The sequence below is a fragment of the Patiria miniata genome, unplaced genomic scaffold (genome assembly GCF_015706575.1).
Source record: "Patiria miniata isolate m_02_andy unplaced genomic scaffold, ASM1570657v1 HiC_scaffold_8, whole genome shotgun sequence".
Classification (NCBI taxonomy): domain Eukaryota; kingdom Metazoa; phylum Echinodermata; class Asteroidea; order Valvatida; family Asterinidae; genus Patiria; species Patiria miniata.
The window spans coordinates 12293397-12309134 of NW_024037075.1; the positions used below are offsets into that span (position 1 = coordinate 12293397).

The 15738-nt window shown below is 40.0% G+C and overlaps 1 protein-coding gene across 1 annotated transcript; it reads left to right on the forward strand.

The window, feature by feature from the left end:
• Positions 1–2346: 2346 nt before the first annotated feature.
• On the forward strand, positions 2347–11223 carry LOC119719099. Its single transcript, XM_038188414.1, has 2 exons — positions 2347–2404; positions 6987–11223. Exon 2 carries the CDS (start codon positions 7010–7012, stop codon positions 10808–10810), a length of 3801 nt encoding a protein of 1266 aa, XP_038044342.1. The 5' UTR covers positions 2347–2404; positions 6987–7009; the 3' UTR covers positions 10811–11223.
• The last annotated feature ends 4515 nt before the right edge of the window (positions 11224–15738 follow it).

The following is a 15738-nucleotide window of genomic DNA, read 5'->3' on the forward strand; positions in this document are numbered from 1 at the left end:
AAAAAAAAATGTATAATCAAAGGCAATTTTTCACTGAAAAAAATTAGTGTGGCCAAAATGTATTTTACCAGAATTGTGTCACGGATAATCTGAATGGATCATGCAAATTTCATTAGCCTTGACTTAATTCTGGTCATGGATTGGACATTTAAGAGACATCCGCATAGACTTGTGCACAATTTTTTCAAACCCTAAATGTGCCCTAACCCAATATTCCCTTGTTCTTTTTCCACGAATTTCGTTTACTGATTAGTCCACGAGCAACAAATATAACCTAATAGTGCGACAATAAAATTGTGCCTCTAAGGGGGATTGTGACATTAGGGAGACATCAAAAGTTTCCCTAATGACCGATGTCTTTCATCGTGCGAAAAAATTACGATAACGTGTCTCCTTAGTGATACCTTTACACAAATAATGTTAGCCACCCTAATATTTCTGATAAAATTGACGTTGTTGTGTTTATTTTTACCCACCCTATTGTAAGAACATTCCTTATAGCATAAACACCTACCCTTTTAACTTGCAATGTGAAAAAGTTGGGGTTTAAAAAGTAATTCTTACAAAAAAAACTAGCTTTACAAAGGTCACTGACCTCTCAAAGGTCATCAGAGGTCAAATATGAATTGTTGGTACCATTTTCCAATGAGGGCGCTCCTCAAAACCGGCCATTTATGCAAAATACGCATTATGTGCCCATTTCAGGGCGCATTGTGAGGGTTTTGGGGCTGGGTTTTCATATTCCTCGTTCATATACTAAATATTAATAACATTTTGGAAATTAGTTACTTAAAAAAAAATGCCGAACACTTTTAGGGCCATTTTTTTCTTAGGGGGCACACTTTTGCTCGAGGGGGCACATTAATGTCCGCAAAAGGGGCACATGGGTAAATCGGGGGGGGGGGGGGCACAAACTGCCCCCCGGTTCCTGCCTTGTCTCCGGTCAGTGGTGGAATCGAGATTGACGTGACGCCAAGTAAACTGCGTGCTCTGTAAGAGTAGTGCGAGAGCTTTTCACCAATGACAGCGTCTGACGTATAATCATAAACAACCTCATATGGGGATTTTTTTTAAAAATCGAGGTATCTGCACTTAAATAAACCCGATTAAACTGCGCTTAAACTTTTAATGTTTTTCAAAATACTCTAGCTGCGAATTAAAAAACAGTTTTTCGACCCTCGCTTCCTAAAACCTCTAAACTGGAATGAAAACTGCACAGGAAAACTGAAATTAAGTTTAGTGTTCTTTGTGTATGGAATCAGGTCATATTGTTAGTTATATGGGGATCCGGCATAACAGTGAACTATCTTTTCATTATTTTCATCCTTCAATTCCTACCTCGCCATGCATACTGTTATAGACATTGAAAGCGCTAAAACGAATGACCCCCCCCCCCCCCAAGTCTACTATCGATGATTGTTCCAGCAGTTCCATCTTACTTGAAGTTTTCACACAAAATCACACACACATCCACCTCAACTGTGCCGGAAAATTACAATATAGGCTGCATTTAGGGTTTAAACAAATGAATGGTGGTGAAGAATGATCCCTTAAGTAAGAACAACTAATCAATCAAAGGCATTTTTGTACAAAATAATGAAAATAATAAGTAGTTTATCCCCAACCCGACCTTTTGAGTTTTCAGAGGTACAGCCCTCTAATATTGACAAAATTCAACCATCCTAAACTTGCCTGAATATTTTATTCTGCCACATAACGCACCGAAGAAAAATGCTTGTTGTTAATCTATCATTCTGCTTAAAGGGAAGATACAACACTTTCAAATATCAAAAAACAAAATGAGTAAATTATAGCGAAATACTTTACTGGGGTGTGAGGGAATGACTGTAAAGCATCCTGTAAAATCACGGCTCCTGGTGTGCTGCCATTTTCAAGTAAAGTGGTATTTTGTATCAAGTTCAAAAGCTGGTCGAACGACCAGTGTTGGAGAAAGCTGGCTTTTTTTTCAAAAACGACTCCTCATATTTAATATTTAGTTATTCCGGATTTTCTTTGTTATTAATTACACACCTGTGAAGGGTTAAAACCAGCTAGACTGATTCTCTGACCTTATAATTGTCCAATGTCTATAAGTTGCTCCGTTTTATATTAGGTGGGGTCAGGGAACCAGACTACAAGCACATGATTGGTTTTCTTTGTTTTCCAGCATCTACGAACCAAAAACGTGAAAAAGTCAGTGTAACAATTTTTGCCATGACAATCCCGAAAATCCATTATTTCTGAAAATTACAGCAAAAGCAAATGTGGTATATTCACTTTAAAGTTTACTGGCCAATGGCAACTGTGTTTATTTCATATTTGTTTAATTACTTGTTTCTTAGGTGCCAAAGAGTCCATTCAGAAGAAACCTTTAGGCAAGTTGGAGGACAGCATAGTGTTGAAAGTAAGATCCAGATTCTACCTGAAAATCTTCACATCCGATACATGAAATCTTCAAGCGTATCCTCTTTCAATACAGCTTTACTTTTCATCCTGAGTTACAAACACACATTTTCGTAAAACGTATATCAGAAACTTTTTATGTGATCGTTTGAAGAGTACTTGATCTCAAATTACCAAACTATATCAGGACCACAGGGAGAAGACTAACTGTTTCCCCTATGCTAGCTTCGGATCACTTCTTTCGTGTAAATAACAAATTAACAATCTTCCCTTCCAAAATGGAAATATTTTGTGTTGACCACGATCATCATGGAAATAATTTTAAAAAACTTGCTTTGTATGGAGAAAAAAAAATTGGTTTTGAATTTCAAACAAAATATTTAAACAGATGAATGTACAAAAACAATGTGCACTTTTTACGATCTGGAAATAATTTACATAAGCAACATTTACTGTACATACAAACCCTTTGTGGAGTGATTCGAGTGAAATACATAATTTTGAGAGCCATGTCCGAGTTAGCATGGAATCGCCCCGGGTTGCAAAAATTACCCCGGCTCTAAAAGTGTTTAACCAGAGGGTACACGAAATGTAATACATGCACTTAAGAGTCATTTCGTGTAAAAACTTCATATAAGTGTCCACACTCAAAAAATTTTAAAACTTTTATTTTGCCCGTTGCCATGGTTACGGGCCATTATGTGTTTTGGCCATCTTTGGGCAATTTTGAGGCTGAAAAAGTTAATTTTTTTGCGTTATTTTCAAAGGTCATCAAGCCAAACTGCGAAGTAATGTCAAAAAGTAACTTTATCAAGACAAAGTATTATCCTTAACCTTACAAGAAAAAAATAGAAACACTTCTGAAAAATCTCCTTTATTGTGCACTTGACGATGTTTAGACCAGTGGATGAATGGTAGGTGGTGTACTCCCCCCACACCTGGCTAGGCCCCGCCCACTCCCCCGTGCCACCGAATTTTGAACTTTTATGTTGCATAACGAAACAAATGTAAATAAATAATTTGCAAGTGAACACTTTACAAATAACATAGACTTCCTTTTCACAGACTCCCCTTCCCCCACCCCGTGGGCATTGCTTGGGGTTGAGGGTGGGGTGTGACCACCCACCAATAACTTGGCTTTGTCGGCAAAATCATTGTCACATGGGCAAATCTCATGTGTTTGCAACCCGCATTGAATAATAATGGCCATATCCATTGTCCTCTGATTGAAGTGCACAATTATTCCAATGATGTCCAGTCCTCCCCTCCCAGCTAGGCTCCGCCCCTTCCCTTGCCACCAAATTCTGATTTTGACTTCCGCATGTATTTGCCGAAATTGAATTTGTAAATAGATATCAATTTGCAAATGAAGCTTTAGTAATTTACACCAACTGGCGTACCCGTCTCACAGCCCACCCCCTGCCACCCCTCTTCCTACTCCAGTGCTCATTATGAGCCGACCCCTCCCCCTCCAAAGAATTCAACATGTATAAATTGTTAAGGTTACATTTTGCCTTGCGGAAAGTCCACATATTTATGTGTACTATGTAAGTTTGGCTATTTTTTTGGCAACGTGGGAGTGGTTTGGAATATCTGGAAACGCGGGGGGGGAGGGTGTAATATGGATACATGTAGCCTACATGGTACATGTACATAATGCCGTAATATTTTAACAAAACTGCATTTATTTTATTATGTTCAATACAGAGAAGTGATTTGGCGATTACGAGAGCAAATAACTCATATTTTTATATTAAACTACGTGTACTTTACGTGAAAACTCAAAATGGCCTCTATTTTGATTGATTGAATTGTCTTGGCCCTATACGTGTAAATATGGTCAGATCGAGCACATATAAAGTCGAATATAGTACTGTTATGGGTGCTGCTATGCCCTCCAAAATCGTAATTTCGTAATCAGCATGACATTTTGAGTCTCTTCCAAACTGTCATCAGTAGTCAACATGGCCACACTTCTGTGGTGCGTCCATGGTTGCATGACAAGCAATTTAAATGTATTGATGCTTATAATTGCAGGTTTTTTGTAAACAAGCAGGGAATGTTTTGTTAATGTGTTAATTAAAAAAATATAAACTTCCCCACCGAACCAGTGATTACAGATTTTAACCCTTTCTGGCGGATATTTGGTTGTTGTTTTTTTCTGAAAGGGAGGGGTACACTGTGATCCCCATGTTGATTTGCATATACTTTGACCGATTTTCCTACAACTGATTTGGCAGGAAAATATTGGTTGACTTTTACTCTATAATATGACATTTTGGTTCTATTGCTGTTACCACTAGAGGTGTTTTTTATATATTTTTCCAAACTCTTGTCTAGATAACATTTTGGGCATAATTTCTGTATTTTTTGTGTAAACATTCATCCCAGTCAGGCAATTGTATGCATCCATTGTCACTGCCAAAGGGACTAATAGTAACTGATTTATTCCCAAAATGTGTGGGTTTTCAACCCGAAGTGGCAAAACTAAAGTAAATATACATAACTGTGGTGATGTTATTTAATGCTCTGCAATTGAAGCATGTAATAACTATCAGAAACGTACATCAAAACAAAGAAAATGGTACAAATTGAAAGGTGAAAATTACATGATGGCCACGTTATTAATTATATAGCCATGAATGCCAGTCTTAAGATAATACTTTCGTGATATAGGTTTTGAAAATGGAAGTATTTTTGACTTTAGTTTATGAGCACCAATGTCTTTACAACGGTTGCCATGGTAAAAATGAACACACTACAGAGGTGTGTCTGGTGCCATGGTGATCACTGTTAAAAGTCACGAAATTTCACGTTGATCAGGCAAATACAAATTTGGAGGACACTTCCACTAAAAAAGACTTCAGACCCTAACTACATGTATAAAGCCAAGTCAAGTCAGACTGCAATTCATGCAATAAAATTGATGCTGCGTTCTCTCAGAGTTTTCACTGGAGTGATCCTTGTTTTAAAGTACATGTATTTCAATATAAAAAAATAAGAGTTAGTTGCTCTCTAAATCGCCAGATCTTTTCCGTTTTGAAAATAATAAAATAAACGTCATTTTGTTCACCACACCTTTACTGTAATTCCAAAGTAACTTGCAATATAAAAACATGTTGGCAGTGTACATGCGTGTGTCCAGATCACCCTTCCCATCCCCCCACTCCCGCGACATACACACCCCTTCTCCTCCTCGCTTTTCGGATATTCCCAGCTAACCCGTGTTGTAAAAAAGCCACCTTACATAATTCAGACTTTCCCCAAGGCCATATGCATGTATGTAATCTGAACGAAATTGTACTTGTTGATTTTGGGGGGAGGGCGTGGTTCTCTTTTGAGCTTTGGGAATGGGGGTGGCAGGGGAAGGGGCTAGCTGTGAGACGGCTGTTGGTGTAGATTGTAAAAGGTTCGCTTGCAAATTGATATCTAGTATTTACAATTTAATTTAGGCAAATACATGCAGAAATCAAAATCTAAATTTGGTGGCAAGGGAAGGGGCGGGGCCTAGCAGGAGGGGAGGACTGGACATCATTTGAATAATGGTGCACTTCAATCAGTGAACAATGGATATGGTTTTTATTATTCATTGCGGCTTGCAAACACATGAGTTTTGCCCATGTGACAATGATTTTACCGACATTGCCAAGTGGTGGGTGGTCACACCCCACCCTCAACCCCAAGCAATGCCCACGGGGTGGGGGAAGGGGGGAGGGGGCTAAGAAAAGGAAGTCTATGTAATTTCTAAAGCGTTCACTTGCATATTATTTATTTACATTTGTTTCGACATGCAACACAGTTCAAAATTCGGTGGCACAGGGGGAGTGGGTGGAGCCTAGCCAGGTGTGGGGGGAGTACACGGCCTACTATTCATCCACTGGCCTAAAAATGATGCGCAGTCTGATTCTGTTTGTGAAAATGTGCTAGATTCATGAACAATACCAATTATACAAGTTATTACTCAAAACAAAGGAAAACACTGAAAATACACATTTTAAGGTTTTTGTGAAAATTACCATTTTTGGAGCGCAACTGCACAAAGGCTATACAATAACCCAAAATTTTCTCACCAGATATGAAAAGACAAATCTCTGAACTAACCACAGCCGAAGGGAAATTATTCTGAGTGCCCTGGCAAGTGCCATTTTGGGGGTATAAAAATGGGGTAAAAAATGCAATTTTGCTAGTTGCAAAAACATGCTGTATTATAGGGCCTAAAAATAATATAAAAGAGATTTTTCAGAAGTGTTTCTATGTTTTCTTGTAAGGGTAAGGATGATACTTTGTCGTGATATAGCGTGATATAGTTACTTTTGTGACATTACTTCGCAGTTTGGCTTGATGACCTTTGAAAATAACGCAAAAAAATGAAATTTGCAGCCTCAAAATTGCCAAAACACATAATGGCCCGTAACCATGGCAACGGGCAAAATATCGGTTTAAAAAGTCTATTTTGGTTACTTGCTCCCAAAGTCCTTTCATCGATTTTTTGAGTGTGGACACTTATATGAAGTATTTACACGAAATGACTCTTAATACGTTGGTATTGAAGCCATGCCGTATTTTTTTGTTCTTTTTAATAGAGGCACAGGTGCTAACCCTAAGAATGACAGACCAAGGCGTGCTAGAGCTAGCTGCGTTGGGTCGTCCCATGCAGCTCGGCATGCTATATGACTGCCGCACAGACCGTCTCATTCCGGGCATGACTCTCTGGGACCAACACGTTTTACAAAAAGATCGTGACGAACAGCCCCAGCCCAGTACAGAGTTTGACATCATGTTATCCGACAGAGTGGACGACAAGGCATCCTCCCTTAACATCGATGCGTCACTGAAGGCCAGCTTCCTGGGAGGTCTAGTAGATGTTCAAGGATCTGCCAACTTCCTCTACGACAATAAACCTTCGCATAAACAGGCTCGACTGACATTGCATTACAAAACAACCACAAAGTTTGAGCAGTTGACCATGAAGCATCTGGGTGTGCACAATGTTCAGCACCCAGACGTCTTTGACCAAGGTACAGCTACTCATGTAGTAACAGGGATCCTGTATGGGGCGCAGGCTTTTTTCGTATTTGATAGGGACTGTGAGAGTGAGGAAAACATCGAGGATGTTCAGGGCCAAATGTATGGCATGGTAAAACGGTTGGCTTCATTAGAAATTGATGGAGAGGGATCGCTTAAAACAAGTGAGCGAGAGGCGATTGATGAGATGCGTTGTAGATTTCATGGCGACTTTATCATAGAAAATAACGCGTCAAGTTACGAAGAAGCTGTGCGCATATATAAAAACTTGCCTTCAATGATTGGCAATGACGGAGAAAATGCCGTTCAGGTGCGTGTTTGGCTCTATCCCTTGGCTAAATTGGATAAAAAAGCAGCTAAGTTGGCTCATCAAATCAGCATTAACTTTATCAGCCAATGTCAGGGGATCTTGGAGGGACTTGGGGACCTTGAAGTTAAATGCAACGACTTGATCAGAACACAAGTCTGCATAGATTTCCCGCAGTTTCAAGAGAAATTCGCCGCGCTTAAAAAACGGATACTTGAGTATAAATTGTCTTTAGAGGAATATCTGGCACGAGCATTGCCAGCAATCAGAGGGGGTAGTATTGAGGAGCAAGCGTTAGCTGATTTCCTCGGCGATTCAGTACAGTCACCGTTCGGTTTGGAACAACTCAATAGCTGGATCGTTAGCAGAGAGAAAGAGATGAATGTCGTCGAGGCTTACATGAATAACCTCTTTGCCGGGATTCCAATCATCAAGACGCGGGCGGATTTAGAAAAGCTCGTCTTAGATCCTTTGATGCAGAATGTCGTCTGCTTTACGTTCCCCCTCCAACGCCAGGAGAGCTACCTGGAGGTCTTGTCTCAGTATCTCAAATCTCCTAATGTGTCAGCACCTGCTCAAGACAATCACTCATGTTGTTTTTTCGACAAATCGGCTTCAGTGAAGATGAGATTGGGCGCAAGAAATTTTGCAGAGTTTTACCACGCAACTACGGATGCTGGTAGCTACGAAACTGCTTATGCAGTCACAGGTGTCGGTGATGAGGGAAGTTCATGGGCTCCAATTATGTTGTACGAGGAGGGTAATCTAACGCCGAAGGTTTTCGAACCACCAAGCAAACCTGGCAAACCGTTAGTAAAGAGCAAGACACATGAAGAAATCTGTCTGGAATGGCTGCCACCTAAAATGGGCATTTCGGAGGTGCAACACTACAATGTACAGTACCGAAAATCGGAGCCAGGCTCGCAATGGCAGAAATCATGTACAAAAAAGGCTGATGAAGAACTTACCATCCAAAACTTACAGCCGTTGACATCCTACCAATTCCAGGTCGTTGCAGTTTGTCCAGTTGGTGTAAGTCAGGCAGGTGAGATCAGTGATCCATGCACAACACTGCCTGTTGGTCCTCCGGCAAAGGTAAGGAAGCATGCAGTATCTCACACCTGCGTTACCATCGCGTGGGAGCCCCCAGCCGTCCGGGCTAAAGACGTACAAATTGAGCGTTACTCGGTGAAATACAATCAAGTTAAAGGAGGTTCAATCGCTAAACCTCATCAAGAAGTTGCAAAGTCTACAAGTGGTGACTCGTGTCTAGTTACAATTGACGACCTCAAAACTAACGAATCTTACAGAATTTGGGTGTCTGCTGAGTGTGGTAGTGCTGGAAATGGTACAGAAAGTGAACCGCTTGAAATTGCTACCGATCAAGTTCACCGGCCTGTAAGATACACCAGGAAAATTGCTGAAAATGCTGAAATACTCACAAAGGGATGCGAGTCTACTGGGACACCGACTATTTTGAAGGTTCCATTGAATCGACAGTCCGTTTCCGCTGGCAGAAAGTACCGTAGCTATAGCTTTGGTAAGAGATTTGGTATGGCTCAGCAGCACAAAGTGATCATGGTCGTTGGTGCCACAGGCGCAGGTAAGAGTACACTGATTAATGGGATGATCAACTATATCCTTAAAGTACAGTGGGATGACGGGTTTCGATTCAAGATCATTGACCAACAAGGAGAGGGAGCACAGTCACAGGCGCATAGTCAAACTCAAAACATATCTTCCTACACTATTTATGGAAACAAACACCACAACATTCCTTACACGTTGACGATCATTGATACGCCAGGGTTTGGAGATACAAGAGGTATTGAGCGTGACATAGCCATCGTTGATCAGATACGCAATTTCTTCTCTCATTCCGAGGCTCACAAAGTGGATCATATAGACGCTATAGGCTTTGTTGCTCAGTCTTCGCTGGCACGCCTCACCCACACACAGCGGTATGTGTTTGACTCCATCCTTTCCGTTTTCGGTAAAGACATCTCCCCAAACATACTTCTCCTGGTCACTTTCTGTGATGGGCAAAAGCCTCCAGTTATCGATGCAATTAAAGAAGCAGATATTCCTTGCAGTGACAGCATGTTCAAGTTCAACAACTCGGCTCTTTTTGCTAGCAATGAGGACCAAAAACAGGGAGGGAGGGCTTGTAGAGATACGGACGACGAAGACAATTTCGACAAGATGTTTTGGCGAATGGGGATGAGGAGCATGTGCAACTTCTTCTGTGCTCTCAATAGCTTGGAATCTAGGAGCCTGTCACTTACAAAAGAAGTTCTGCAGGAGCGGAAGCGACTGGAGACCGCTGTAGAAGGTTTGCAACCCCAAATTCAGATGGGTGTTTGTAAACTGGAAGAATTACGCAATGAGCAGCAAATACTCGAGCAGCACGAAACAGAAATACAAGCAAACAAGTCATTCGAATATGAGGTTGAAGTTCCGAAAAGCAGAATGGTTAAAATATCAGATTATATCACAAACTGCTCCAAATGTCACTTCAGCTGCCACCATCCCTGTGGTATTGCAAATGACAGTGACAAGAGTGGGTGTTGGGCAATGGAGAGTAATGGTCAGTGCAGAATATGTCCGGGCAAGTGCATTTGGAACGTGCACTTTAATCAGGCCTACAAGTTTGAATACTACAGTGAGAATGAGAAGCGGACGTATGCCGAACTCGAAGAACGATACAAAGACGCTACAGGGAAGAAGCTTACTGTAGAGCAGGTCATCAAAAAACACTTTGAAGAATTCCTCAGTGTCCAGAAATGTGTATTTGTTCTAATAACTGATTCTCACCAGAGTCTGAAGCGTCTGGAAGAGATTGCTTTGAAGCCGAACCCGCTGAGCACAGTGGAGTATGTGGACTTGTTGATTGAGTCCGAAAGGACAGAGGCCAAGCCAGGTTGGAAATCTAGAGTAAAGGCACTCCAGGATGTCCGCAAACAAGCAGATATTTTGACCAAAGTCAAGAAGGCAAACTATGATCCCTTCGAAAACTACAAGAAGGAACTATCCGGCAAAAAAGGAAATACATACTGGTATCAGTTTTGGAAATAGACCCTACCTTTCCGATAACAAGCATATACGTTTTCGCAAACGTATTATTATCTCGGGTATTGTACACAAATTAATAAATGTGCCTAAATTGAATCTGATTTTTTACCTGATTTGCGTTTGTTTGCTGAGTGGCAATGTTTCACATCGTTACCCCTGATGCTTCAACGGGCCGACTGGTCTCGAAGCGGCAATAGTTCATGTCAAGAGCTGGGGTTAAATTACTGTAACGGGTACATGAGCTGAATCGTCGAGGGATCTTCTTGATAGCAGAATTGTGACCTCCCGCTAAATTGTGTCGCAGCCCTCTGTTAAGTGAAAGCTCTTCTCTCTTCAAATCAATGCCTCTTTGGCACCCTTCAACCACCTAATTCAAGGACTTGTTGGTACGGCTGAGATGAACTCCAGGCCTTCTGTTGGTACATACCGTCGGTCGCACCACGAACCGGCGTATTTCGATTTTTGCCAAATTGAGTTTTTGTCATTAACGTTATTATTTAATGAAAGTGCTCATTCTCAGAAAGCTTTATTCTGATCTGAGCTCTAATCAACTAAGAATGCTTAGACTGTGCGGCATATCTCTAAAAATAGAAAATGTTGCACCACAAAGTGTCGTATTCCGATACGCCACTTTACACGCTAATTCCCATAGTGCTATGACGTCACAAAGGAGCGTCGACATCATCATCATCATCTAAAGTGTAAATCCGGTTCGTTAGTGTGACGTCACCTCCAGCACTTTCTGCACGATTGGAACCGGAAGTTAACGCAGCTCGAGCGTTTGTAGCCAATGGGCGCTAGTAATCAATGGTGGTGGGTGCGCGTGTATGACGTTTTTACTAACGCCCCGGATTATTAAGCGTATCACGAATCAACAAATCTCTATTACGTGCGTTGTATGACATACGATGAACATGACAAAAATCTGTTTCACGAAGTGACGTATATCTTGGGAGCTGAATTTCTCAAAAACTAAGCAACTCAGATGCACACGGATTGCATACAATAAAGTTTAATCTATAATTTACTAGCAACAACGAAACCGCTTGAATTCTGACACAGGGAGTACATGTATGGAATGATCTCCTGTGTGATCTTGATGTGGTCAAAGAAGGGAACAATTTTGTTGTTCCTTATTTATAGCTAGGTATCATCCAAATACCTAAATTACTTGGTAGACTGCTTATCTGCGTACGATTCCAATGCATGCAAGGCATTCAAACCGTTCCATAAACAGATTTACATCAATGGGAGATACCGGTGATCCCGAAACACAGTTGTGACGTTTGTAGAATTCGTTATCATAATATGAAACATTGGGGCTAAGACACGGACATGAAGTTCCATTCCACTCAGGTGCGTATGAGCTGCATTTTAAATAATGTTGGCTGCTTGTTCTAATTGGTCTGGGAAAAGGTTGCTTCGCAATTTTCCCTATAGAGGACGTGAGATTCGATCTGGCAGCATTTCCAAATTGATCAATATCCATCTCAAAGCAAAATGTGTACATTCAAAATCAACGTCATGGACCCTCTCGCTCATTTGAACATTTTTTTTTATTGGGCTGTGGGTGTGGTGAACAATGTATTAACATTGTAGGTAATAAACATTGATATCAAAATAGTTGTGTATGTTTGTAGATTTAACAAACGTGAAGTATATTATTCATTAAAATCAAAATGAATGCAAAAGTTTTCACAAGAGTAAAAAAAAACCTGAAATAAACGCGGAAAACATCCGAAAAATATATGAAATATGTATGTTGTTTACTGTTAATTGTCAAAATAATGTATTCATTACCCGCGGTGGCTGGTAATTTCATATTAAGAAATATTGATAGTATAATCGATTGTCTTCAAAGAGTTCCTGAAATCATACATAAGTCACATGAAAATGAGCGATGGTTAGAGTTGGACAAAATGATTTCTCAACAGTGCGTGACAAGATGATACGTAATTAGTGCTTTACAAAGTGGAGACTGTATTATAAGTTTTCAAGTAATCATAACATAATACCATGCATTATAAGGTGTAACAAAAAACACATTATTGTATTTTGAAATCAGTCTTTCCCTTTTGGGTTGAACTTTTTTTGCATGTAAATATGCTATTGCTTATATTCACTGTTACGTGCAGGGTAGTGTCTGTTAGTCAAAAATGCAGAAAAGTTAGGGCTACTTTTAGTGCTAGTTCTGCTTGGTCGATGATTCACATGATTACATCTTATATTTTCAAAGCATGCATGTTAACTTTCCGACTACTTATATCAAACTATATTCTAAATGGAATAAGAACGCAACGCATAAAATCAAACTGATTTGATCAATCACAGACTTGAACATCTTCTTCTGAAAACGGTGAATTATCGTAAGGACTTTGTCTTTACTCTTGTGAATTGCCAAGTTCAATTGTCATTTTAATTATTGAATCATTTATTCACTCATGCCGGTATGACTTCGTTCTCATTGGTAGCTCATATGTTTTATTCAACCTGTCTTTTCGCTGTGTTATCAGTAATATGTATGCTTCTCATTGTTACCTTTCCCATTGTATTATGAAGACACAAGTGTGAAATGATTTGATTAAACGAACTGAAGCGCAAAATTGTCATTAATTTTGGTATAACAGTTTGGATTTTTTGTTTTGCACCACTTCGTTGAAGCAGTTTATTAAATGAAACTAACCAGCCTAACATTCAGATCAGTAAATATAATATATTTTGAGAAAACTGTGAAAATGCTTCTTCAATTTTCTCGACGCAGAGCAAAGTTTCCGTTGAGAGCCCTCCTACCAAAATGTTCAAAGTCTGACAGTCCCGAATCCTTCAATAAACATTTTTTCCTCCTCACACCCCTGGGGAGTTAGGGCTACTACGCTTTGACTTGAACCATCTGATGGTATGTTCCTAGTTTGTGACTCGCCGAAAAATAATTCCAATTTACAAATATGTAACCAACTGCAAGGTAAACTAAATTCGGTCAAATGGGGACAGTATGTGAAAATAGGCCGGTTTTTCACGAAATGGTTAGGTCCAAAACATCACGATGACACGTTTTTAATTCTTCTTTTGTTGGACATGTTAAAATGATTTCACGGGAGGCTTGATCCTATTATTTACTTTAAATTAAGTGGGGTTATTTCAGATTTTTGCAATTTCCTTTTATAATGTTTGCAAATTGTGTCGGTTACCTTTAAACCACAGAATCGATCACTGAAAAAATTGCCTGCGTTAATTTTACCCAAAAAAGGGTGAAAACTGGAACTACCCAAACTTGGGTTGTTCTATAACCAACTGTTTGGGTTAGAATTTCTGCTAAATTCAACCAAAACTTGTGGTTATTCAAGACCAAATTTTATTTGGTCTTGTACGACTATAAATTTTGGTTGAATTTAACATAAATTATAACCCAAACAATTGGTTATAGAACAACCCAAGTTTGGGTAGTTCCAGTTTTCACCCTTTCTTTGGTAAAATTAACCCAGGCAATTTTTCAGTGATATCTAGATTTAAATCTGCGCTACTCATCCCCCTTTCTCCCGGACACGAATAAAAATAGAATTGCGATAGGGCTTTACTGGGAATAGAGCGCACCTAGCGTCAAATGAGATCCCCCACCATTTCAAATTTGTAGCCTTGGTGCCTTGTTGCCCTCCCCAAAAGATGCTGAACCCCCCAGGATCCGACAATATCGAGAGAGGGCGCTCTCTCCGCGTTAAGCATATTCATAGCTGCCCATGGCTGTAGAGAAATAGCTATACATGTATAATATGGAAATATGGTGTTTAAATCACCGACGCTTTGAAAGATGATGGGAACAATTCAATATTATTTGTTTATACAAATAGTACAAATATCTGGTCATCCTCTCTGGTTCTCTGGTGCATGTGGACAGCCTTGGAACTCTCGGCAAAATAGACAACATGTGTTTTAATTGTCAGAAGCTGCGATTCGCAAAATGATTTACAAAGCACCCCTTTGAATATCTTAGTGTGAGTGAGGAACGATGCTGGCAGGCATGCGTGTAATGACGCGACGTAGGAATATATTGGACAGACCCACCATGTTTTCCTCCTTCGGCACACATTTTTATTGCAATCAAAACATTTCTAAACGTTTAAACGTCTTCCCCTGCATGTGTATTTGACGTACGGTTCAACTGAAAACATGATTAATACACCAAATCATTTTTATTTTGTGTGGCAAACATGTCTTAGTTTTGATAGCACAACGTTCTAAGTTGCTACAATGTTTGTTTTAAAATACCCCAACCTCCTAAATGGACTGAGACTCACGACTTAACAAATTATTTGTATAAATGTGCGCTTTCCTACGGGAGATTGTGACTCGTCACCACCCCTCTTCCATAAGAAAGCGCACGTGTAAACAAAGCGTGACATCTTTATGTCCGAGGGCTATTGTGGTTATGTATAATATTGATTGATATATTTTAACTCATATCCATTTTTCAATGAAAATATAACAATACGTGGCCTGCGAAACGGCATGTCACACTTGTCATTTACTGCTAGCGTAGACATCTTTTATACCATATTTATCTTCTTCTTTTTTTCAGATTAATGCAGAAACATTATCATCGAAATTAAAAAAGTTAACTTTCTATTTACGCCTATTTACTTAAGGCCAAAAAAAAAAACAGTCGGTCTCTGGTCAGACCAAAGTTCCGGAATTGATGCGGCGACGCGGGGGGGGGGGGGGGGGGGTGGCGGCTTTTTTTTCTTTCTAAGCATGGATTGTACAGACAAGGTGGGTACTATTTTTTTTCTTTTTGTGTCCTCATATACATTGGTGTCCTCCATAATTTGCCTTGGTGCCCTCCATCATTTGCCTTGGTGCGGTTTCCCCATTCCTTGGTAAAAAAAATTGAAAAGTTGCGACAATAGAGGGCACTGTTGTAGCTACCGCGGACCAGT